Genomic DNA, 27,346 nt, shown 5'->3' on the forward strand with positions numbered 1-27,346 from the left:
GTAATATCATTTTTAATTTCCTGAAATCATGTCATAAAGTCAGCCTTGGTGGGGCTCGTTGTACTATTCAGAGCCTCTGTGTCTGGTTCCGAATTAGGCCGCACTTGCGACGGAGCTAAGCCCTCCTCCTGCGTGTTGCCTTTCAGCGCCAACTTAAAAGACTTAAAACGTGGCTATTCATGAAAGCCTTTCCTGAACTAAACTGAACCTATTCCATTATTACCTATTCGCTCAGACTTTGCCTTAATCATAGTAATTAATATCCCTACCTCATAAGGGCAATTCTTCAACGCTATAAGCACATTGACTGGCATATTGTTATCTATATTTAAACCCCTGCTTCTTTTCTCTGATCCAAGTTATATTACTCCCTTGTTTTATTGTAACTGCATTCCTTAGCCTTCTCTTGTTTAATGTTTTTTACTACCATTACTATTATTTTATTATTATTACTTAGATCAATGTTATTTATCGCCTTTTTGTTCCCTATCTACTTGTTAATTGTAAACCGACATGATGCGATATTTATCGCGAATGCCGGTATAGAAAAACTTAAAATAAATAAATAACTTTGTCCTGGAGTAGGAAAATTCTTGAAGGTCCACCGTGCATCGGCAGTTGGCCATTATTTATTTATTTATTTATTTATTTATTTATTTAGTTTTATATACCGACAACCGTTTGCACATCGTGCCGGTTTACAGATAACTTACAACCAGATTATATGTAGGCAAAGCCTTTACAAGGAACAGTATGTAACATAAACATAGTAACAGAGTAAAAACTAGGTAACTAGGGGAGGGAGGGGTGGGGATGATCGAGACAGAGGGGGGAGCAGGGGGAGGGTAAGACAAATACAAGAGGAAAAAATATGTACAGGGAATATGTACAGGGGATATGTACAGGGAATCAATGGGCAAGTGATATGTACATAGATTTTATACGAGTATTGTATAAGCGCATAAACAACAGTGAAGGAGGTGAGAGGATGTGTACGGGTTCTACTAAGTGATAAATTATTATGTGCAGGATGTTACATGAGGGGTTTGTGTTTATTTCGAGGGGGAGGTGTAGGTACTGTGGTGGGGGTGTTGGTACAAGATGGAAGATGGTACAAGATGGTACAAGATGGCCATAACCAGCTGCACCCGAAGACAGCCTCTATACCAACGGAGGGATACCCAATCTCAGGGAAAACTGCTTTATTCCATTAAGCCATGCAGAGCACACGCTTCAGGCGGCCATCTTTTTCTGGTGACTCACTTCCGGACCATTAGAATATTGAAGGATTAAAAGGCCACTTGGGGAAGATAAGGCCATTGCTGAAAGAGTTGGGGGTGCCTTCTAAACCCAAGGGACTTGGTTGTTAGCAGAAACACAGTTTCAGATCAGCCTTCTGGAACTGCAAGTGATAAGACACACCTTAATGACTTTTTCCCAACTTCTCAAATGAAAGAGTATTCTCGTTCAAACCGACATTCAAGTAGCTATGTTCTGAGTCGACAAACAAGGAGGCACGGGCTAAGGACTTTATACCAAGAGGCAATAAAGATATGGGAATGGCCATGCAAACATCAAGCAAGAACCTATCTCCCAGGGATTGCCAACACATTAGTAGACCTCAGCAGGGTATTTCATCAGCCCAAATGGTCCCTGCAATGGATAACAGCTGACAGACTGTTCTGTCTTTGGGGATATCCCTCAATTGACTTCTTTGCATCAGAGAAAAACAGGAAAGTGGAAAGATTTTGTTCTATTATTCCCAGTGAATTCTGATCTGCTCAGGATGCTTTTTTCCCCAGCTGGAATGCAGATCACATGTATGCTTTTCCACTGATTCCATTGATAACCAAGACAGTACAAAAAGTGTTCAAAGATCAGACCAGCCTGATACTTATTGCACCAGCGTGGCTTCGACAAGTGAGATTTGCATACCTGGTACAATTCTCAATCAGCACTCCAATCCCTCTAGGGGCTGATCCATTCTTGTTAACTAAAAAATGTTAACTCAAAAAAGGACACCTATATTATCCAAACCTTCCCTCTCTCAGCTTGACATCCTGAATATTATGCTCGCTGATTGTCTCATTTTCCTTACTTAAAGATGTTAAGGACATAATAGTGTCTGCCAGGGAATCCTCAACTAGAGGAGCTTATGGCTTTAAATGGAAACAGTTCTCCTCCTGATATCAACAAAGTTCCTTGGACTCATTTGCTTGCAAGCAATGAGAGCTACTCCAGTACTTTCTGTTGTCTTCAGATCTCAGTACTTCATCATTGAGAGCACATCTCAGTGCCATTGCAGTCCACCATACTCAGATTGGGGATAAGCCAATCTCCACTCATCCTTTTATCTAAGTTTATGAAGAGCTTATGGCATACTGAACTTCCAGTTGTCCAAACCACCTGTCGACGGGATCTTAATATAGTTTTCTGGCACAACTTATGAAGCTATCTTTGGACCATTGGAGTCTGCAGCTCTCAAATTTTTCACATGAAAAGTAGTATTCCTTTTTGCAAACACGTCAGCCAGAGGAATCAGTGAGCTTCAGGCTTTGGTTCATTACTCTCGTATGCCACTTCTTCCACAATAGAGTGGTGTTTCCCCAAAGGTTTGTATCATGGATGGCTCTCAGCTTTCCATATGAATCAAGCCATTTTGTTACCTATATTCTTTCTGAGGCCACATGCACATGAAGATGAAAAGACCTTTTTTCCTTAAATTGCAAAAGAATATTGGCTTAGTAAAGAAAAAGAACTGAGCTATATATATCGTCCGCCGCACAACTATTCATCTCTTAACATTCTGACTGGGAATAGCAGTTTGTGAACAAACAACATTGAATTGGCTAGCAGAGACTGTATTGCCACATTGGTTATGCCCTAATAGGCCTCCAGATCAGACTATCAACGCTCATCAATGAGAGCCATGGTTACATCAGTGGCTTATCTGAGAGCAGTAACCTTATTAAAGACATCTGCAACTGCAATTTAGTCATCCACTTGCACACCTCACATCTCATTACTGTCTCTGGACAATTTACCACAAAAGTATCCAATACATTTGAACCAAGCACGTTTTGCGTAGCCTTTTTTTGACCCCAGTAGTCTACTCTCCATGGTGGGATTCCAGGTTGCTTATTTAGTAAATGCTCTGCTGCAGTCCTCAGCATGAGACTTTCCAAGTGTCATGGCTAAATCAACCCTGCTTGTTGACAGAGAGAATCAAGCTTGCCTACTGTAAGGAATAGAGGTACATTTAGTAAAATTCCAGAAAAAGCTAAAGACATGGTTTATGTCTGTTAGCAATTAGGACTTAATGTCTTATAGATATTGAGCTTGAAATTTCTGGCCAATTGCAAAGTACCTTATCAATGTTTGACAATTAGGTCTTATTTGTTGTGGGAAGATGAATTTGCTGGGGGATGGAATATGGACTATTTATTTTATATATATTGATTTAAAATATATGAATTTTGTATTTATCCTAATTTTGTTCTTTTCATCACTTGTGGGCGATAGTTTCTGTCTGTTAAGGCGATTCAGAAATGCTATTAAATAAACTGTGTTCTTCATAGACAGCAGGATGAATTAGCCATGCTAAATGTCCGCCTGTCCCGCCTCACTGGAGAGTCCAACTATCTAGCTAGAACTAGTTCAAAATCAACTGAGGGGCTCACAAGCAACACTCCCCACACATGCTCAATAGAACAAAGCTCTATGAGCTGAGAGAGAAGGGCCTGTCCAGTGCTGTTGGATGTATCATGGCTAATTCATCCTGCTGTATGTGGAAAACACTATTTTACAGTAAGCAGACTTGTTTGTTATATATATATATATTTTTTAATCTTCAGGTATCCAGTTTTGGTGGTCTTTGCATCTAGCAATTGTCTTTCCTAGATAACTTCATTTCAGTCACTTAAATTACCTTCAGATAGTTTGGAAAGATGGATTTTATACACAGTTGCTCAAGAAACATTTAAAGAACAAAAACAAACTGAATTGGTTATGGGGGGATAGAGTGGTATATATAAAAAAAAATGTATGGTACGGGGGTATTGCTGTTGCTCTGCCATACAGGGAGCCTGGATTCTATACCTGAACCCGGCTGTTGATGCTCAGGCCCAACAGGGTTAATACAAGTCATGTTCACCACTCAAAACTAGATCAGTGTATCAGGTGATGGTTATACATAAATGAGGCCTAAACTGCTGGATTTAAATCAAGCTATTTAATGTTCTCAGGTATAACTTTGTTTCTCCTAGGACAAGCAGGATGGTAGTCCTCACACATGGGTGACATCATCGAATGGAACCCAGCATGGAAAACTTATGTCAGAGTTTCTAAAACTTTGACTGTGCATACTGAACATGCCCCAGAAGGGTGGGGGGGGGGGTCCCTCTTCAGACTGATACGGTGCTCGTTCCTCGAGGAGGAAGCTCAATTGAGGCTGGCAGGGATACTGAGGCCTGCAGCCCTCATCCAGCTTTGCTGGAGCTGGCCCTGCTGCCCATGCCTCTGGACAAAGGCTGAGCACCCAGGGCCCCATGTCCTGTGGATGACAGTGAGGATTGAGACCTCTGTATGACCCCTGAGGGGACGATATCCAGCAGAATCCTCCTCCGAGGACTCAGAGGGTCTCCCTTCAGAACCTCTCCTCCAGAGGACTTGATCTTTGCAGGTTTTGTACAGGCATGACTGAGGCCACTCTCGGTTCAGTTAATGACTGAGAAGGATCCAGACATAAGATGCTGGAAATCCTCAGTTTGTTGAAGGCTCCTAAAGAAATCGTGACAGTCCTGATCCACAAGATCTTTAAGAAGTTTGCTGCTGAGGATCTGGGAACACCCCCTCACAGTACTCCGGTCATCAGGAAGACGGATGGGTTTACTTGTCCACAGGCTACTGGATTCGAGAAGCGTCAGCTTCACACCAAACAGTAGTGGTTGAATCCGCCTCTCAGAAGGCCAAGTGCTCTTGGACCCACACCTTGGCACCCCTGGGCAAGGATCATAAAGCGATGGACACTCTTATTATTTATTTATTTATTTATTTATTTAGACATTTCATATACCGTCATTCCAAATGAAGATCACAACGGTTTACAAAGTACCATTCATACTATAGATCAACACAACAGTTATTTATATAAATTTACTTTGATGTTCTGATACATATTAACTAAAGGTCCAGGACATCAGACTAGTAGCACAGACCTGATGATTGCCCGACCATCACTCTACCAGCTCTACTTGAGCCAATTCTCTTGCAACCCCCTCTGAAAGCAGATGCAAGAGGCAGCCCAGCGACTGCCTCAACAGCTCAAGACCCCTTTCTCCATCGCTGGTGTATCAGGGCCTGGAGTATGGAAAACATGAGGTTCGTTTCAGCCTATGATGTTTTCAAGACAGCATCGAGAGTCTCTTCAGAGGAAATCTGTGCCCGTAGAATGGCATGGCTGCAGGCCTCAGATCTCCGACCGGAGGTACAGGAAAGACTCACTGACTTGCTGTGCACTGTAGAGTATTTCTGTGGAGATAAAGTGAGGCACGCGGTGGTCCAGTTATGGGATCACCATGAGACCCAGCAGCTCTCCACCAGCACATCAGACCCCACCCTCCTCAGCCAGGAGGACTGCGGGGCAGAGTCAGAGGAATTCTTTTCTACCTCCAGAGGAAGTACTATCCTCCGGCCCCTCTCTTCTGTTCGCCAGAAGGTAAGTTCCCGTGGCCCGTCCCAGGCAACAGAGAGCTCCCAAGCCCCAGGGCGACTCCCCAGCCAAATCCTAGGACAGGGTTTTGACTGGATTGTAGGCAGCATAAGCCAGCCACCTGTACCCGAGATTGCTGGACCCCCCCCCCCCCCCCCCAAGTTGCGAGAATGTTACAGTTCTTTGTGGATCGGCGGCCCAGTATATAAACTTGGACAGTGGGTTTTGTCCATCGTCTGTCGAGTACCTATTGAACCTATTGGGTGTCCCACCAAATTGCCCTCCATGCCCCATTTTGGGGGCCAATAGTGCATCAGGAGGTCGGTGTTACAGGAGTTCTCTGCAACTCTTAATGGCCAGAGCAATCAAACCTGTCCCACCAGGGCAAAGAGGGCAGAGAATCTACTCCCAAGTACTTCCTGATTCCAAAAGAGAACAGGGGGGTCTCCATCCCATCCTAGACCTGAGTGCCTTTGAGCAAATTTCTCAAAAAAAGAAAAGTTCAAGATTGTTTCCCTGGGCACCCCTGATTCCCCTCCAGCAAGAAGGGCACTGGCTATGCTCCCTCGATTTAAAGGTTTCATACGCTCACCATCGAGATCTTCCCAGGTCACAGGAAGTATCTTAGATTTGTGGTGGGGAAACAGCGCTCCAGTACAGTGTGTTGCTGTTCGGGCTAGCATCAGTTCCATGTGTCTTCACAAAATGTCTGGCCATAGTGGGAGCACACCTCCGCAGGACTGGGAGTGCATGTTCTCCTGTACTTGGATGATTGGCTGGTCAAGAGTACCTCTCAGATAGGGGCTGTGTTCGGTCGTTGCACTTGACCATCCGGGTGTTTGCGTCGCTAGGGTTCTTCATCAGCCCGTCACCTCGATTGGATTTCATAGGAGCCCTGCTAGACCCAGCTCATGCAAGAGCCTTCCTGCTGCGTTTCCAGGGCGATCACCTTGGCATCCATAGTGGCAGTGATTCAACAGAGCCAGAAAGTTTCAGCTCGGTACATGTTGAGGCTGTTGGGCCACATGGCCACAACTATCCATGTTACCTCCCTTGCCACGCTTACACCATGCGCAGAGCCCAGTGGGCTTACATCTGAGTAACTTCTTCTCTCCAGGACTCTCTGTTCCTGGTGGTGGGTTCCTCTCCAATTTGGAATGGGGAATATCTTTCCAAAATCCTCCTACCCAAATTGTCCTAATTACGGATGCGTCTACCCCTGGGGTGGGGAGCACCTAGGGGCCTATGGTCCGCTCAGGAAACCCAGTGTCGGATCAACTTCCTGGAGTCTGGGCGATCAGGTACACGCTATGGGCTTTCAGAGATCAACTGTCCAACAAAATGTCCTGATACAGACAGGACAACCAGGTTGCAATGTGGTATGTCAACAAGCAGGGAGGAGCAGAGTCGTACCTTCTGTGTCAGGAAGCTGTCCAGCTCTGGTCCTGGGGCCTAGCCCACAGGATGTTACTCAGGGCCATGTATCTAGCCGGAACAGAGAATGTGATGATAGACAGACCATACGAATGGACTCTGGACCCAGGGGGGTAGCGAACCGGTCTTCCACCTCTGGGAAACCGGAGGGACTTGTTCGTGTCCCCCTGCAACAGGAAGGTGACTCCGTTCTGCTCCATGTATAGGTTCTGCTCATGTATAGGTCAGACCATACAATGATGGCACTTAACAAGTTGTAATCTATACCACCCATATGTTTATTGTTGTGCCCTTATGCTAAAACCGTTGTGATGGTTAACTAACTTAACGACGGTATAGAAAAGTTTTAAATAAATAAAAATAAATAAACCAGTCTCAGACGTCTTTGCCTGAGATTGGGGCAGGGGTCTTCTATATGTGTATCCTCAGATTCCTCTATTCACAAAGACTCCTTTGAACTTCGTGAGGACCAAGGGACTATGATCCTCATAGCCTCTCATTGGCCGAGCCAGATTTGGTTTCCACTCCTTCAGATGTTGTCCATCCATAGACCAATCAGTTTGGGGACTTCCCCAGATCTCATCATATAAGATCAGTACAGGCTGCAAGCATCCCAACCTCCAGGCTCTGTCGCACACAGCCTGAATTTTGAGAAGTTAATCCTGCAGCCGCTCAATCTTTCTGAGGATGTGTCTTGGTTCCTGGTGGCTTCCAGAAAGCCTTCCACTAGAAAGTCCTGTGGACTGAAGTGGAGGAGGTTTTCTGTGTGGTGTGAGCAGAAAGCCCTAGATCCCTTCTCCTGCAAAAACTGCTTGACTACCTACTACATAGAAACATAGAATTGACGGCAGAAGAAGACCAAAAGGCCCATCCAGTCTGCCCAGCAAGTTTTGCACTTTTTTTTTCTCATGCTTATCTGTTACTCTTGGCTGTTAGTAACCTTTTGGTTCTATTTCCCTTCCACCCCCACCATTAATGTAGAGAGCAGTGTTGGAACTGCATCTAAGTGAAATATCTAGCTTAATTAGTTAGGGGTAGTAACTGCCGCAATAAGCAAGCTACACCCATGCTTATTTGTTTACCCAGACTATGTAATTCAGTCCTTGTTGGTTGTTGTCTGTATATAGATCCACTTTTCTTCATTTCCCTGCCATTGAAGCAGAGAGTTATGCTGGATATGCATTGAAAGTGAAGTATCAGACTTTCTCCCCTGCCATTGAAGCAGAGAGCTATGCTGAATATGCATGAAGTATCAGTCATCTTTCTCCCCTGCCGTTGAAGCAGAGAGCTATGCTGGATATGCATTGAAAGTGTAGTATCGGCTATTTGGTTTTGGGGTAGTAACCGCTGTAATAAGCAAGCTACTCCTACTACACCTATCTGAGGCTGGCTTGAAGACTGTTAGAGTCATCTCAGTGCATCTGGCACGTACCACCATGGTGTAGATGTTACCCCCATCTCTATACAACCTATAGTAGTAAGTTTTGTGCGGGGCTGATTCAATTGAAGCCTTCCACTGTGTCCTTGGGACCTCAACAAGGTGCTAGCTCAGCTGATGAATGTCCTTTTGAGCCGCTATGCTCCTGTGACCTGAAGTACCTGACCTGGAATGTCATATTTTTGGTGGCGATCACTCAGTGCACAAGGACAGCGAGCTCCAGGCCTTAGTGACTTCTCCACCTTGCATTAAGTTTTTCATGACAGGTTGGTCTTGCATATGCACCCGAGTTCCTGCCTAAGGTGGTGACGGATTTCCATCTGAACTAGTCAGTCGTCTTGCCAACATTATTTCCCAGGCCCAATTTGCACCAAGAGCACTGCACTAGTTTGGATTGCACTAGAGCCTTAGCCTTCTGTCTGGAGCAGACAGAAGCCCATAGACAATCCACCAACTTTTATTTCTTTTGACAGGAATAGGTTGAGAGTTGCCGTTGCCAAACAGACACTATCCAATTGGCTAGCAGACTGCATCTCCTTCTGATATGCCCAGGCGGGACTGCATCTTGGAGGTCATGTCAAGGCTCATTCTGTCAGAGCCATGGCAACACCAGCCTACTTGCAAACAGCTCCCATGGAGGAGATCTTCAGGTTTTGTAACGTGGCGTTCTCTCCACAACATTCACATCTCACTACTGTCTAGATAGGGATGGCCAGTGTGATGATAGGTTTGGCCAGTCTGTCCTTCGGAATCTCTTTGAGGTGTAGAACCCAACTCTCCCTGCCTAGGGCCCATTGTTTGGGTTCATGCTGGCTCCCCCTCTGTTACAAACAGCACTATGGTGGTTGTGCCCGTTGGCACCTGGTTTAGATGTCTGTTGGTCCCCTTATTTGTTGGGGAGCAGCCTTGTAGCTAGGGATTCCACCCAGGTGTGAGGACTTCCATCCTGCTTGTCCTAGGAGAAAGCAGAGTTGCTTTCCTGTAACAGGTGTTCTCCTGGGAAAGCAGGATCTTAGTCCTCACGAAATGCACCCACTACCCCGCAGAGTTGGGTTTCTCCTGTTTTTATTTTAATTGTAATTCTATATTATGGACTGAAGAGGGACCCTGCGTGGAATAGGGCATGATCAGTATGCACAGTCAAAGTTCTAGAAACCTTGACATAAGTTTTCATGCCGGGCTCCATCCGATGATATTACCCATGTGTGAGGACTAACATCCTGCTGTCCTTGGAAGAACATCTGTTTACAGGTAAGCAACTCTGCTTTTTCAACAGAAGCAAAGGAGCCTCAGCCTGACCCCCCGGACCTTCTGAGCAAGCAGAAATGTTTGGAGTCATTGGGTGCTCTTCGCCATGCCAAGTGGTTTCAGGTAAAATGCTTTTCTCTCGCAGCTGCTACTGTAGAATAGCCACCCAGAAAGGCATTAGATAGTCTCATTTCTCTGCCTGCTCTTAGCAGTTCTATTTTAACAGGATATTTTAGTTTTTTATAGCTTATTTTAATTTCATAGCTGTTGCACATTGAGATAAGTTTCCCCTTCTGGAGTATCGTGCATCTGTTGTATTACTGTGGCTTTTGGTTAGCTAACATTTTGTGCATTTCCCTTCTTCAAAGTCACGAGCAAATGGCCTGCAGTCTTGTGTGATAGTGATCCGGATCTTGCGAGACCTCTGCCAGCGTATCCCAACATGGGGAGCACTACCTGACTGGGTAAGGAGCTGCAGGAATGCTTAAATGTCCATCAGAGCTATGAAAAACGATTTCAATAGCTGCTTAATTTTAAATGTGCCTGCTTTCCCTTTAAAAAAAAAAAAATATGCATTTGGTGTAGTGACTAGGCAAAATTTTGATCATTCTTTAAAAAAATAAACATAAACTATTTGGTAATTTGTCTCCCAAAAGACTACTTGAAATCTGGAGATCTGAAATCCCAGCATTGGACATAGAATCACTAGGTAATACAAGAAGCTGTGAGCTCTGCTCCCTGATGAGTTCAAATACAGAAGCTCTGTTCAGCCCCAGCTTGGAGAAAACTCCTTCACATTCATTTGATCATCATGATTGCATCGCCCAATGTGAGACAGTATGTAACTCTGTTGCCTCAAGCCTTTGGGAGGCACAAATGAATGACTCATTAAGAGTACATGAAATCTGGCTTCTCTTTATGGAAGAACATTACTTAAATTAAACCTTTTTTTTTTTTTTTTTTAATTGTCCTGTTGGATGGTATAAAAAATGACTGGTAAGATGGCTTTTTTAAAATTTAAAAGTGAGCAAACTGAAGCATGAAAGTTCACTTTGAAAATACTCTGGCTAAGCACATGCACGCATTTACTTGCATAAAGTTGCACTTCTTTGGAGGGTGTAAGCTTACACGTATACTTTTTAAAAGTATACTTTTTAAAAGTTTTTACACGTATACTTTTTAAAAGTTTGTTTTTTCTACTTATTATAAAGCAATCGTTTGATATGTTCTATGTAAATCGTTTGATATGTTCCATGTAAACCGCCACATGGCGGTAGTTATTTCAGTTACCTGTGAACCGGAATGATATGTATTTTATACAGGAACTTCCGGTATATAAAAACCAAAAATAAATAAATAAATAAAATTGAAAAGAATGCATGTAAGTGCTGACTACGCCCAAACTCCACGTCCCTGGAACACCTTTTCTTTGTGTGTAAAAGTACTTGGGGAACGAGATTATGTGCACTGAGCAAGGTCAGTTTTAGAACTGCCATTTAAACACACAAAATATTTTTTAAATTACTCCAAAATGAGGAAGGGCAGGAGTTTCTCTTCAGCCATTGTTTCACTGAACCAGTTCTTACCTGTGCATGTAATTAAGAACATAAGAATTGCTATACTGGGTCAGATCAAGGGTCCATCAAGCCCAGTATACTGTTTCCAACAGAGGTCAATCCAAGTCGCAAGCACCTGGCAAGTACCCAAACATTAGATGGATCACAAGCTACTATTGCTTATTAATTACTGTAATAGTTTATGGTTTTATCCTCAAGGAACTTATCCAAACCTTTTTTAAACCCAGTTACACTAACTGCTGTAAGCACATCCACTGGCAATGAATTCCAGAATTAACTATGCGCTGAGTGAAAAAGAATTTTCTTTGATTTGTTTTAAATGAGCTACTTGCGAACTTCATAGATTGCCCCCTGGTCCTTTTATTATCTGAGAGAGTAAATAACCAATTTATATTAACTTGTTCAAGTCCTTTCATGATTTTGTAGACTTCTGTCATATCCTCCCTCAGTCGTCTCTACTCCAAACTGAACAGCACTAACTTCTTTAGCTTGTCCTCATTGGGCAGTTGTTCCATGCCCCTTATTTTGGTCGCCCTTCTCTGCGGTGACCAGAATTGCACACAGTATTCAAGGTGCATTCTCACCATGGAGCGACACAGAGGCATTATGACATCTTCCATTTTATTCTCCATTCCCTTCCTATTAATTCCTAACATTGTTTGCTTTTTTGATCACCTCAGCACACTGGGCCGACTATTTCAATGTATTATCCACTATGATGCCTAGATCTTTTTTTTTTTTTTTTTTTTGAAACTGTCTTTTATTGACTTTTCAAAAATGTTTACCATATTACAACAGTTATAAAGAAGTACTCAACAAACAGAGAGCGAGTAATACATCAGTATGGTAGGGAGTACACCCTTAGTACCCTATACAGATAATGACAATATAATATAATATAATATAATATAATATAAAACTTCTTTAAACTCACCCAATTAGGGCTGTTCTCAAAAAACTGGTGGGAGCAAACATTTCCTTTCAGTTACCCCCCTTGTTCCCCCTCTCCCTCCCCCCCCCTTTTTCCTCCCCTCCCTCCCTCCCCCAGTTCCAGTTAAATTCAAAAATTTGCAATACTAAAAACTACAAGCAGTTAAGCAGTTTAGCAACCCATATATCCACACGTTGTAATAGGCAAGGCATAGAACCTCCCCAACAAACACAGGGTGTCTATATCATATCCCTCAAGTCATATCACTTCATTGCCATAGCAGAAGAGAATTAAGATGGACAAAACATTGTAAAGGCATGTCCGTCACCGGTTTCCAAGTGTCCATCCCAATGTAGCCGACGAAACTTTACGGTATGCGGGCGTTGGAAAGGATGGACGGTGATAAGTAGTCTGTTAAAGGTGACCATATGGCTGACACCAACGCAGAGGCTTTTGTAGACAAAGTCCGTGCCACCGCGAGTTCCATTGTACACAAACGTACCAGATGTTTAAACCACTGTTCATGGCTTGGTGGGGTGTTTATTGTCCAGTGTTGTAGTATGGATTTTTTTCCCAAGAGACCTGCTTTTTGTATGAATAATCTTTCGGTATCACTGGTAGATTGGAGCATAGTCGGCATTATTCCAAAGAGCCATACCGTAGGGTGAAGGGGTATCTTTATATGTAACAATTGGGAACAAAAGGTACATAGCTGGTCCCAAAAACTCAAGATATCCTTGCACTCCCAAAAACAGTGGCTATAGTCGCCCTCCAGTGTCTGACACTTGGAGCATTTGTTGGTTGTGACAATACGCATATGGTATGCTCGGGTAGGTGGTATGTACAGTCGCCATAGGAATTTGTAGTGCGTTTCTCGTAGGAGTACATTGTCGGAGATTTCATAAGTAATTGCCATACTATATTTGAAATCCACTTTTGGAATCGTGCAGAGTGCCCATTGCTTCCATTTAGCAAAGAGAGTATCTAGGAAAGTCGATGGTATGAGTGTGTGTAAAGACTTAGCCAGCTTGGATATTGAAGATTTCTTGGTTAAGCCGGGATGTATTAAATCCATAAGTTTTTGAGAGATCTGAAGAGTTGGTGCAGTGAATTTAGACTTCGGATATAGTGGGTTTATTTGCTGATAGGCAAATTGGTCAGTTCCCGTTAATTTGTATGCAGTTTGTAGTTCCGGGTATGTCAGGATCCTTCCAGTAGACACCTCATAAAGTTGATACACATATGTTAATCCGGCAGCTGCCATTTGTGAAATGGGCTCTTGGAGGAGTCCAGGCTCAAGAGTGGGTTCCCCGATATCTGCAACAGAGGACTCATTCGTGTATGCTGTTGATATTTGGTGCAAACAATGATCCAGACTTTCCGACAAGTCCGTAGTAATACAGAATTTTTGATGAGTCCTGGAATCATTGTGGATGGGAGATGTATTAACGGGTTCAAAGACGAGACTCCATACCATCTAGAAGATGCTTGGAAGGGACAAATCTGGAGTAGAGAATAGCCAGTCATTGACATATCTAAGCGTACACGCAAGGTTGTAGGTGAGCAGATCTGGACAGCCTAGACCCCCAGTGTCCATTGGCATAGTCAATACTGCCATTGCTAGGCGTGCTTTTTTGCCCCGCCAAAGAAACAACTGTAATTCTTTCATGAAGCGTTTGTAGTCCTGTTTAGTGAGCCAAACTGGTGTTAGTTGCAGAACATATAGCCACTTAGGTAGCAGTATCATTTTGACCAGTTGTATCCGTCCGGTGAGTGAGAGAGGTAAAGGTGTCCACTGACGCAGTTTTGTTGCCGATTGTTCGAGTAATGGTTTTATATTGGCGGCATAAAGCTGTTTGATGTTTTATAGGGATTCGTATGCCCAAGTATTTGAGTTCTTTTGGACACCCAACGCAGTGGAAAAATCGCCCGTCCAGGCAGTTCGCACCGTACCTGCAACATCTATAACCTCGGACTTATCTAGATTTATTTTTAGACCGGCGAACTGTCCGTACTGACGTTGCAGATTAAGCACTTCAGGCAGTGACGTCATCGGTTGAGTGATGAAGATTAATACATCGTCGGCAAAGGCCGCAATTTTAAAAGTACAATGGGGACCTCCAAAACCATAGACAATTGTGCTCAGATCTAACTTACGTAATAGGGGGTCAATAGCTAATATATAGAGCAGTGGGGATAGTGGACATCCTTGTCGAAACTCCACGTGCCAGATGTATATCTTTGGACAGGTATCCATTTGCTAAGATACGGGATACTGGTGAACTATATAGTAGATGGATGTACTGCAGAAAGTCCCCTTGGATGCCATAACGTTGAAGCGTTGCAAATAAGTAGGGCCAAGCAACCCTGTCAAACGCTTTTTCGGAGTCGAATCCCGATAGCAAGTGCAGGTATGTTTGCGATTGGCAGAGTTCCATAGCGGAGATTAACTTTAACATATTTGCATGAGGAGATCGACCTTTTACAAAGCCCACCTGATGAGGAGATATCACACATGGTAGGATAATATTTAGCCTCTCCGCCAAAAACCTTTGCTAAAAGTTTTTAGATCGCAATTTAGCAGAGAGATCGGACGGTTAGGATGAGGGTTGCAATAAATCTTTACCAGGTTTGGGTAGGACTGTAATGTGTGCTATGTTAAATGACTGAGGGAATTTCCCCTCTGTGATGCCTGCTGAGTAGTAATTAGTAAGTGGGGGACTGTCACGTGCATTTGTAAGATTTTATAAAAATCGTACGAGAGGCCATCTGGCCCCCGGTGATTTCCCCGCTTGCGTGGCGGCTATGGCTTGGGCGATCTCATATGTTTGTAACGGTCTATTTAAAAATTCTTGTTGGGGCACGGTGAGCTTAGGGAGTGGTAGATTCTGAAAAAAATCCAGTTCCTCTGATTCTCCTCTGCCATGGTCTGGTGTATAAAGTTGTTCATAAAATTTCCGTAGAACTTCGCAGATTTCCCGCGGATCGGTAGTGGCAGTCCCATTGGAACTCTTCATGCTGTTGATAAAGGTTTTCTTTCTAGCCGTCCGAACTAAATTCGCCATGAGTTTGCCGGACTTGTTGCCGAACCTGAATAAGTGTTGTTCTCCTTTTTGCAGATAAGCCTGGGCTCTCATATGTAGCACGGCGTTTAAATTCCCAAGTAGACTATAGTATGCTTTTCGTTGGTCTAGTGAAGGGGCTTTGATTAAGTCCGCTTTACATTTTGCAAGTTGATGTTCGTAGTCTAGTATTTTTTGAATGAGTTTCTTATTACGTGCGTGGACATAGGAGATTATGTCTCCTCGTAATACCGCCTTCCCTGCTTCCCAGAAAAGGTGAGGGTCCGACGTATGAGTTCCATTATGTTCGGAGTACTCCTTCCATTTAGTCGTCAAGTACTCTTTGAATCCATTATCATCCTTGAGATAACTGGGAATCTCCATAGCCGGTCTCCTTGAGTAGTTTGGGATGGGGTGAGCTGGACAGTTATTGGAGCATGGTCAGATATGATCTGTGTTTCAATAGTCGCTTTCTGAACACGAAAGAACAGGGAGCGAGAAATCAAAATATAGTCTATGCGAGATAACGACAGGTGAGACCGAGAAACATGGGTTATAGTCTGTTTTCACCCGGATGTAGGACCCGCCATATGTCTGTTAGTTGGAGTTGATGGCATAAAAATGCTATGCCCTTCTTATGTTTGGTAGTGACTGTCCGTTGCGGTGGATGTTTATCCAGAGATCCGTCGTGTACATAATTGAAGTCCCCTATAAGGAACATTTGTCCCTGTGAGTGTGTATGTAACAGATTACAGATCGATTCCATAAATGAGTGTGAATATTCATTTGGGGCATATACGTTACAGATTGTGACCAGGAGATTATTCCATTGGCCAAACTAGTAGAATGAACCGTCCATTAGGATCCGCAATACTTTTGATAACTTGGAAGTTTGCTGTTTTGTTAATCAATATGGCAACTCCTGCCTTTTCTGTTGACTGCGGCTGAAAAAACGCAGCAGCCAACCCAATCTCTTTGTAGTTTTTGGCTTTCAGCCGCCGTGAGATGGGTCTCCTGAATTCCTGCTATATCAGCCCTTAAACGTTTGAGGTGGTCTAGCACTTTCCGTCGTTTTGATGGGTGAACCCAGTCCGTTGACGTTCCAGGATATTATGTTATGCATAGAACAGCTGGGACCTCACTGAGACAGATGGATTGGTGATCAAACACAAAAGAGAGGCGAAGGCTCCCAGCCTGACCTTCCCTCCAAGGCCGTGTAACGGAGTTAGTTTTGCCTAGCCTAGGGGTGGTAGAGTCTGCAGGTTGCAGGTGTGGATAGTAGTGAAGAAACTGTATTGGAACTGGTTGCTGAACAGTAGCGTATTGCATGGTTAGTATTGAACTGTGGCTGAATAGGATTCCCCTCCCCCCTCCCCCCCTGAAATTCCCTCCCCTTCTAGTCCAAGTGGTTAACAGCCTCAGTCGTGGAGGCATGGAGGTCATTTGATTAGTGTACAAGTGCTATAGCTCCAGATTGTAAACAAAAAAAACCCCCAACAGAGAGATGGGATCTCACAGTTTCAAATAGGCAGGAGAGATTAATGAAAACTCTTCTTGCTTACTTTTTGAAAATGGTGGACATTCCGGTTGGCCCTTATAAAACTATGATTAAAGTCGCTGGGCTACGGTGCCCTTCACAGTGGGCAATATAAAGGAAGAGACCGGCCCTACGTAGTAGCCAGTGGGGGATGGCATTGTGGCGTTTGCTATAGGGTAGCCCAAGAACAGTGTGTGCTGTCTCCGTTCTAGCTGTCTAAGGATTAGTGAGGGTTCGCATAAATTCAGCGGCTGCTTCTGGCGATTGGAAGTGATGTTGTTTTTCAGCGTGCCAGACCCTAAGTTTTGCAGGGTATTGAAGGGCAAATTTGATTTTCTGCTGGAATAACTGAGAGCAAACTGGTGCAAACCCTTTACGCTGCTCAGATACCCGGGCTGAGAAATCCTGGAAGATCCGGATATTATATGTCCCATACTGGATATTTTGCTTACGTCTATATGCCTTCCAGATTTCATTCTTATGGGTGTAACTTAAGAATTTTGCTATGATCAAACGTGGTCTCGTGGCGTCAGGCTTTTTGGCTCCTAATCTGTGCGCTCGCTCTATTTTAAGAGACCCCTTGAATTGCTGTAATTCTAAGGCATCAGGAAGCCATTGTTCCAGTATTTCCCCCATATTTTTGTCCTCTATGTCTTCAGGGAAACCTAGGAAGCGTAAGTTGATTCTCCGCTCCCTGTTTTCTAGATCATCCACTTTGTCCTAAAAGCTGTGTTAGGAGGTTTCCCCTGCTTTTCAACTTTTGTCTCCGCCCTAAGTGCATCATCTTCAAGCACTGAAATCCTGCCTTCAGCATGGTCTATGCGGGGAGATAATTCAGCAATTGCCGCTTGAACCTCTCCCATTTGTGCTTTCAGCCCCTCTAGTTTTTCATCCAGTGCCGCCTTTATAACCTGCTCAATAGCCGGTAAAGTGAGCCCTGCCTGCGAGGAGTCCCCTGTACTGTCGATCGTGGCGGCCATTTTAGCATCGGGGCCGCGCGCTTTTTCTTTCTCTTTTTTTGTGGTCTTAGAAGCCATCGGGGGGGACGCCCTGTTCATATACCGGGCTATGGACATAAGCACTCACAGTTTTCAGTGTTGGTTGTGCGTTGGAGCTGCAAATGAGGAGTTTAAGACGCGCTGTTGGAGCCAGGCACTCGGAGCTCAGGAGTTTCCGTCCACCCCGGCTCACCACATCACGTGACCTCGCCTAGATCTTTTTGCTGGGTGGTAACTCTTAAGATAGAACCTAACATTGTGTAACTAAAGCAAGGGTTATTTTTTCCCTATATGCATCACTTTGCACTTGTCCACGTTAATTTCATCTGCAGTTGTTTTACATCCATTCTTACTGCTTAATTATAGAGGGGACCATTGTCTAATTTGTATGTTTTTTGTAAGATTATAATTGTGTATTTTGGCTATGTTATCCATTTAGAGCATAATGTTTTTTAAGCAAGAAATTAGCTACATTATGGTATTGTTCAGAAATGTTTCTTCTTGGCATAAACAGTTTTTTTGTTGTCAGAGGATTTCTGTTGTTCTGGGCATTGATGCTGTTGTGCCAATTATGCTGACTTCTCTGTTTTGTTGCCCCCTTTCCCTTGCAGGCAATGGAGCTGCTGGTAGAAAAGGCTTTAAGTAGCGTGTCCAGCCCGCTAAGTCCTGGAGACGCCATGCGGAGAATCTTAGAATGCATAGCCACGGGGTACTCTTGTCAGGTTCGTTTTGTAGCCATGTGTATATGAGAGATTTATAGAAATTGTTTTTATCTATAGTTATGTCTTGTGTTTGAAAGAATACCTGGCTTTACCATAAGCAATTGCCAGTGTCTATGCTGTTATGTAAGCAGCTCTGAAGCTGGTACACTTTGCCTCATCCTGCTGTAAAGGTTACAAAGTACAGCAGTTCCTCAGATTTACATTGGCGCCATCCTTTTTAATTTCTCTGCAGATGGCCCAGGACTACAAGACCCTTGTGAGAAAGACCAAATAGATGCTCTAGAGACCATGACCAATCAGCAGCGGGAAGATGTCACAGCGAGTGCACAGGTAAGGAGAGATTACTAAAAGCAAATGTCTTGTTTTATCCCAGGACAAGCAGGATTGCTATTCCTCACATATGGGTGACGTCACTGATGGAGCCCTATCACGGAAACTTTCTGTCAAAGTTTCTAGAAACGTTTGACTGGCACACTGAGCCACTGAGCATGCCCAGCATGCCATGATATTCTCATCCACAGGGGTCTCCCTTCAGTCTTTGTTTTTCCACGCTGCTTTTGGCATCACGGAGCAGGAGCCCTGTGTGAACTTCTTCACACAATCTCTGACTAAAAATCAGATTAAAAATTCATTTTTTCTCTCCCACATTGGGGTCTCTCTTATTACCACCAGCCAGTGAGTACAATACTTCTTTTCCGACTCATTTGAGTTTTATAATTTTGAAAGAAGTACAATACTTCTTTTCCGACTCATTTGAGTTTTATAAATTTTTCGTCAGAAATCCATCGGCTGCGAGGATTATCATGGCCACGGGATTTAAAAAATGTCCCAATTTTAATCAGACCATGTCCATTACGGATCCACACCTCGAGTGTGTACTTTGTTTGGGCCAGTCTCATGATGTTTCATCCTGCCCAAAATGTGCAGAAATGACTGCTAAAGGTCGCAAAGCATGACAAGAAAAGATGGAACATTTGTTCCACCTTCAACTATTACCTTCCACATCGACGTCCACTCAGTTGTCTCCGGCTGGAGCTTCAAACGGATAATCCTTAAAAAACGTCGTCTGGAGGGTTTTAGGGGATCGTTCATCACCGACTCCATCCGCGGCATCGATCAAGACTGCATTGAGCCTAGAAAAACCTTAGAGCACCGATCTAAGCATGGGCATCCTTCGATTCCGGAGTCCTCTATTATCCCCGGAGAAGTCGACAGCTAAGTGGCCTCGCTTACAAGAAATACCAAGGCCTTCGACACAGAGGCGTTCACCTTCTCTCGAAATGCCATACGTCGAACCTCCACAGGGCCCTGTGGTAGGACCGATGACGCCCCCACCGCCACCACGTATAGCTGCTCTGCCTGCATCAGCTATTACAGAGCAGCTGAGTGGATTCATCCGCCAGGCGGTGTGAGAAGCACTACAGGAGCATCGACCATCGATACAGACGCCGATGCCCTCACCGAAACAGACACCAGTGTCTATGTCGGTGCCCGCACCGATGCCGGCGCCTGCATAGATGCCGTCACCTCTGCCGATACCGACGCCAGCACCAACACCGGTGCCCCGGCCGATACCCGCGCCTATGCTGGTGCCTGCACCGATGCCGGGGCCATTCCCGAAAACAGGGCCAACACCGATGCCATTACCCATGCCTGGGGCTCCAGAGCATCTGGCATACTCCATATTTAAAATGTGATGGATAGACTCGACGCCCTCGTCGGTGCCATCCCACCGCAACCTATCCCTACTAATCCTAGGGGAATAGAGGATGTTCCTGGACAAAACCCCTTTGATAATCCTCAACTGGGACCTTCAGAACTCTTCAGACCACTGACTCCATCACTTCCACCGAGGTCTTCCCCAACTTCTCCTTCAAAACAAGTGACATACGACTCATGGGAGGAGAAAAATACTGATTCCTCATCTGAAAGCTTCATGTTTGAGCCATCTCCTCCTGAAGGAAGGAAAAAGTCTCCACCAGAAGACTTGTCCTTCACTAATTTCATAAAAGATATGGCAGACACAATACCTTTCAAATTAGTGTCTGAGCAGGATACATGATCCTGGCCATTCCTATCCACGAAGTACTTTTGGAATTACAACACAGGCTCTGGGAACACACCCATGTTCCGCTCCACCAATTAATAAAAGAGTGGACACTACGTATCTTGTCCAACATGTTCCTGGTTACCAAAAGTCACAGTTACCGCATCAATCTGTAGTAGTTAAGTTGGCTCAAAAGAAATCCAAAAGAGTACGACCTCATTCCTCTACTCCACCAGGAAAGGAACATCGATTCCTGGATTCTCTAGGTAGAATGGTATTCCAAGGGAGCCATGCTTAACTCCAGGATATAGCATCTTACCAACTATATATGACACAATATTAAAGGAATCTATGGAAGCAGATGCAGGAAACTCACAGACTCCCTACCTCAACAGTACCAGGATGCAGCTCAGGCTATCGTACATAAAGGACTTGAAGCTGGAAAGCATGAAGTCCAGGCCGCTTACGACAACTTCGAAACAGCTTCGAGAGTAGCAGTCTCAGGAATCAGTGCACGCCGCTGGGCCTGGCTAAAAGCCTCTGACCTCAGGCCTGAGGTACAGGATAAGCTGGTGGATTCACCCTGCGTAGGTGACAACCTGTTTGGGTCAAAGGTCCAGGACGCAGTGGCCCAATTAAAAGAACACACGGAGACACTACGCCAACTATCGTCAGTCCCACAAGACTCTTCCTCTTCAATGTCTCGCCGTCCACCAAGGAAAGAAACCAGGAAACCTTTCTATAGGCAGAGACGGTATTATCCACCAGCATCCAGGGGTAGATCTTCTCGCCCACAGCAAAGATCTCAGCCCAGACAACCTAGAACCGCTAGGCCGCAACCGCCACATCAGACGGGACCGGCTACAGGTTTTTGAAACCACCACCAGAGAGCAAAAGCCATCTCCTCAATCCCAAACCGAACTTGCCAGTAGGAGGTCGAGTTTCCATCCTCCTACAACCATTGGTTACAGATAACAGACCAATGGGTACTCTCAATAATATCACAAGGTTACCAACTCAATTTCCTCTCAATTCCAAGAGACTCTCCTCAAAAACCTCTTTCGCAAAACGAAAATCACAGAATTCATTTGCAATTTATTTATTTATTTAATTTCTTTTTCCTATACCGATGCTCAAGACTAGGTCTTATCGTACCGGTTTACAATGTAACTGAGGGGAAACCAATTAACATCAAGGTAGAAAGTAAAGTTACATTAAACAGGGAGCATAAAACCTGGGCAATGGAAGACAGTACAGAGTTTAAACTAAGAAACAATTAGAGAGAGATAAATATATAAATCAACAAAAACTGTAAGATACAAAAACATAGGTTTATCCTAGGCAGTTATTAGCCTGCAGAATTATCCACCCTTCTGAGAGCCAGAGCAATAGAACCGGTGCCCCGGACTCAGCAGGGCAGAGGATTCTACTCCCGCTATTTCCTCAGTCCAAAGAAAAACAGGAGGCCTACGTCCCATCCTAGACCTCAGAAATCTCAACAAAATTTCTAAGGAAAAAAAAGTTCAGGATGGTTTCTCTAGGCACCATGCTTCCCCTTCTTCAAACAGGGGATTGGCTTTGTTCTCTGGATCTACAAGACGCTTATGCTCACATTCCAATATTCCCTCCTCATCGCAAGTATCTGCGTTTCCTGGTGGGTCAACAGCATTTCCAGTACAGAGTACTACCATTCGGACTTGCCTCAGCTCCCAGAGTGTTCACGAAATGCCTGGCAGTGGTAGCAGCGCACTTACACAAGGAAAGTACACATTTTCCCCTACCTAGACAACTGGCTCATCAGAAGTCAATCTCAACAAGGAGCTCTGGCTTCTCTCAGTCAAACGATTACTCTGCTACACTCGATAGCTTTTCTCTTCAATTACCAAAAGTCCCATCTCATCCCGTCTCACGTACTTCAATTCATCGGAGCAGACTTGAACACCATCCTTTCAAGAGCTTTCCTACCCAAAGATCGGGCAGAAACACTTTCCCCATTGGCAAACTCACTACACTCGCAGAAAACAAGCGACAGCTCATCAGTTTTTCACTTTACTAGGCCACATGGCCTCTATGGTTTATGTCACTCCTATGGCAAGACTAGCCATGAGAATGACCCAATGGACATTAAGGTCACAATGGATACAAGCCATTCAACCACTGTCTTCTCCAATTCAAGTAACCCACCAGCTACGTTCATCTCTCCTTTGGTGAGCAAACAGGGACAACTTGCGCAAGGGCCTACCCTTACAACAACCAGTCCCACAGTTAACTTTAACTACAGATGCATCCACCCTTAGGTTGGGGAGCTCACATAGACAATCTCCAAACCCAGGGTACTTGGACTAACTCAAAGCAACATTTAAAATCAATTTCCTAGTACTTCGAGCTATACGTTATGCTCTGCATGCGTTCAAGGACTGCCTTTCACACAAGACTGTTCTGATTCAAACAAACAATACAGTAGCCATGTGGTATCTGAACAAACAAGGAGGTACAGGCTTGTATCTCCTTTGTCAAGAAGCAGCACAGATTTGGGACTGGGCCCTGACACATTCCATATTTCTCCGGGCCACTTATCTAGCGGGCATCCACAACGTAGTTGCAGCTCGCCTCAGTCGTCAGTTCCAACCTCACGAGTGGTCCCTGGATCCCTTAGTAGCGACCAGGATATTTCAACGTTGGGGACATCCAATAATAGACCTCTTTGCATCACATCTGAATCACAAAGTGGACAACTTCTGCTCTCTGCACAAACAGAAACACCAGCCAGACAAGGACGCCTTTGCTTGCCCTTGGAACTCAGGCCTTCTATATGCGTATCCTCCGATACCGCTAATACCCAAAACTCTAGTGAAGCTACAACAGGACAAGGGGTCCATGATCCTAATAGCCCCACATTGGCCTCGACAAATGTGGTTTCCCATACTTCTCGACCTCTCAATCGCAGAGCCAATTCGCCTGGGTGTGGCTCCCCACTCTCATAATTCAAGATCAGGGCAGGTTGCGCCATCCCAACCTTCAATCCCTATCTCTGACAGCATGGATGTTGAAAGCTTGATTTTACAACCACTCAATCTTTCAACTAATGTCTCTCAAGTGCTTATAGCTTCACATAAACCTTCCACACGGAAGAACTATTCTTCAAAATGGAAAAGATTTACTTTGTGGTGCACACAAAAGGACATTGACCCTTTCTCCTGCCCCCCACCTTCTCTACTAGACTACTTATGTCATCTTTCAGACTCTGGTCTCCAGACCTCATCTGTAAGAGTACACTTGAGTGCAATCTTGGCTTACCAAAACAAGATGGGAGATGCACCCATAACCTTACAACCTCTTGTCAGTAGATTTATGAGAGGTTTAACTCACCTTAAACCACCAATACGGCCACCAGTCACAGAATGGGACCTTAATCTGGTGTGTTTTGTTTTTTGTTTTTTAACTTTTTTATATACCAACATTCAAGACGGTGGTCCATCATGCTGGTTCACAAGAAACAGGGGTGTAATTATAATAAACTTTACCATTTAAACAATAGTGCAGAAAAGCAGTGTTAACAAGGCTCATGCGTTCTTCTTTTGAACCCATGAATTCCTGTGATGTTAAATTTCTCACATGGCAGATTATCTTCCTCATAGCCATTACATCGGCTAAAAGGATTAGTGAGTTACAAGCACTTGTTATGTACTCACCCTATACAAAATTCCTACATGACAGGGTGGTTCTACGTACACATCCAAAATTCCTCCCCAAGGTAGTTACGGAATTCCACTTGAAACCAATCCATAGTTTTGCCCACATTCTTCCCAAGGCCTCACTCTCACCAAGGTGAAAGGACTTTACATACCTTGAACTGTAAACATGTGCTAGCATATTACTTAGACCTCACTGCATTCCACAGGAAATCCACCCAACTTTGTTTCTTTTGATCCAAACAAACCGGGTAATCCAGTGGGCAAACACACTCTTTCCAGCTGGTTAGCAAATTGTATAGCGTTCTGTTATGAAAAAGCAGGCCTTCCTCTCCAAGGGCAAGTAAAGGCGCATTCAGTAAGAGCAATGTCAACCTCAGTAGCACACTATCGTTCAGTGCCAATCCTTGACATATGTAAAGTGGCAACATGGAGTTCTCTTCACACCTTTGCAGCTCATTACTGTTTGGACAAGGACGACAAGATTCAGCCTACGGACAATCTGTCTTAAAGAATTTGTTTTCAGTATAATCCAACTCCTCCTACATCTAACCTGCTGTGATTTTTGACTGCTTCATTTTTGCCAACAATACCTCAATGTTGCTTCTCAACAAAATGTATTTATTTATTTATTTATTTAAAGATTCTTGTATACCGTCGTTCATAATATACATCACCTATAGCTTGCTAATCACCCATATGTGAGGACTAGCATCCTGCTTGTCCTGGGATAAAGCAAAATTGCTTACCTTGTAATAGGTGTTATCCCAGGACAGCAGGATGTAGTCCTCACAACAACCACCCACCACCCCGCAGAGTTGGGTCCGATACGTTTTATTGTTTTATTTTTTGCTAAAGCTTATTGCTACATATGAGACTGAAGGGAGACCCCTGTGGATGAGAATATCATGGCATGCTGGGCATGCTCAGTGTGCCAGTCAAAAGTTTCTAGAAACTTTGACAGAAAGTTTTCCATGATAGGGCTCCGTCAGTGACGTCACCCATATGTGAGGACTACATCCTGCTGTCCTGGGATAACACCTATTACAAGGTAAGCAATTTTGCTTTATTTCAGTGGAAAATATTCTTAAGTCTCCGCGCTTTCTTGTAGTCTCATGCATAAACCAGTATAATTCAGCCCCTAACCAAGACTCCGGTCCAGGGATACAAATTTATTTTCTCACAGGACAAGCAGAATGGTAGTCCTCTCATATGGGTGACATCATCAGGATGGAGCCCAATCACAGAACACTTTTGTCAAGTTTCTAGAACTTAGACTGGCACCTACTGGGCATGCCCAGCAATGCACTGACCCTGCATCCAGCAGGGGTCCCCCTTCAGTCTTCTTTTTCCCACGCAGCAGTAGCTATGCGGGTTAAGGAGCTGTCTGAGATTCCTGACAGGAATTTTCCTCACGGAACGTCTTTCAAAATTTTTCAAAAACTTCTACCCCATAGGGGACCCCTATCAATACCCTATACTCCGCAGTCGAAGGTAAGCTTTTACCCTTGTTGTGTTCGAATCCCGTCGAGTTATCCCTTCGGGGCCTACTGGCCATCGACCACACCGTGGCTAAATTTTTGTCGGAGCCATGGCATCGGGTTTTCGTCAGTGCCCCGCCTGTACTCGGACAATGTCTGTGTTATGTGCTTCAGGTCCAACCACGATGTCCTAACTTGCACCATATGTGCCCAAATGACACCGAAGGGCCGTAAGGCTCAATTAGAGAAAATGGACTTTCTCTTTCAGTTAAAAACCCCGACTCCATCGACAGCTTCGAAGTCTTCCGAGCCTGTGCCATCGACCCCACGCCAGCACCGGGACACACCGCTGCTGTTCGACCGGCGTCGATGATTCCAAAACTGTCGATAGCCTCCTGAGGAAAAGGACCGAGGAGAACATCGTGAAAAGCGTCAACACCGGCATTGGAAGGCTCAGTCTGTCGATCCAGGCAAGTCCTCGGCATCGACGTTGATAGAGCCACCGACAAAGAAGCCCCATCCAGAAAAGGCCCCATCCTCTTCTGTGACCAGGTCACCGAGGCATTTCCCACCTTCAGTGGTGTTGGGATCCGGTATTCCACCTTCACCGGTGGACTCTCCGGCTACTCCAGTGCTATCTCCTACTCCGGTGCCTGGGTTCCATGGCCCAGGCTTCCGCGAGGAATTGGATCGGATGATCCAAGAGGCCATCTGTTAAGCACTTCAGGGCTTCCATCCTCCATCGACACCGGTACCGGTCCCCGAGCCGTTCACCGATCCGATTCCCATAGCGCTCACACCGTTACTGGGTAGACTGGATGCGTTGATCGGTGCCCTGTCTCCGATGGAACCGAGAGCACCGGTGGGTCCAGTGCCTTCTACACAGATTCCATTATCATTGGTTGATGAAGAAACACCGATTCCCATCCCACCGTCTGGGATTTTACCACCGACTCGTCCATCAATGTCACCGGTCCCTTCAGCGCCTCCATCGATGCCATCAGTGCCGCCTCCAATGCAATTGATACCTAGGCCTGGTCCTTCAGGATTAGCACCCTTTCTCCCTGCTGGAGACCCACTAGGTGCTGGAGATCAGCCCTATAATCCTTGGACCGATGATTCGTCCCAGGATACAGATGATCTTTCATCTGGGGGAGTCCTCTCCCCCAGATGAAAGACGCTCTCCACCAGAAGATCTTTTATCAATTTCATCAAGGAAATGTCTGAAACTATTCCTTTCCAACTTCAGATAGAAGAGAACTCTAGGCACAAGATGCTGGAAGTACTCCAGTTTCTTGATGCTCCTTAGGAAATCATGTCCATACCAATTCATGAAATCCTACTTGATCTCCTGAAAAAGAAACTGGGAACACCCAGGTTCAGTTCCACCTGTCAACCACAAGACAGATACTACCTATCTGGTACAGTCAGCTCCTGGTTTCCAGAATCTCAATTGGATCATCATTCTG

General features: G+C 44.6%; 1 protein-coding gene across 5 annotated transcripts in view; it reads left to right on the top strand.

Annotated features, from left to right (window-relative positions):
• The window catches only part of ZFR2 (zinc finger RNA binding protein 2), a 397,475-nt gene that overhangs the window by 339,060 nt on the left and 31,069 nt on the right, over positions 1-27,346 (top strand). For all 5 annotated transcript variants that reach the window (XM_029614304.1, XM_029614303.1, XM_029614305.1 and 2 more), the window contains 4 exons: positions 9,859-9,953; positions 10,199-10,294; positions 18,547-18,657; positions 18,890-18,987. In XM_029614304.1, the coding sequence (XP_029470164.1) occupies positions 9,859-9,953; positions 10,199-10,294; positions 18,547-18,657; positions 18,890-18,931 (344 nt within the window). In that variant the 3' untranslated portion in view covers positions 18,932-18,987. The remainder of the gene's footprint in view (positions 1-9,858; positions 9,954-10,198; positions 10,295-18,546; positions 18,658-18,889; positions 18,988-27,346) is intronic.

Source organism: Rhinatrema bivittatum, chromosome 8, assembly GCF_901001135.1.
Source record: "Rhinatrema bivittatum chromosome 8, aRhiBiv1.1, whole genome shotgun sequence".
Taxonomy (NCBI): Eukaryota; Metazoa; Chordata; class Amphibia; order Gymnophiona; family Rhinatrematidae; genus Rhinatrema; species Rhinatrema bivittatum.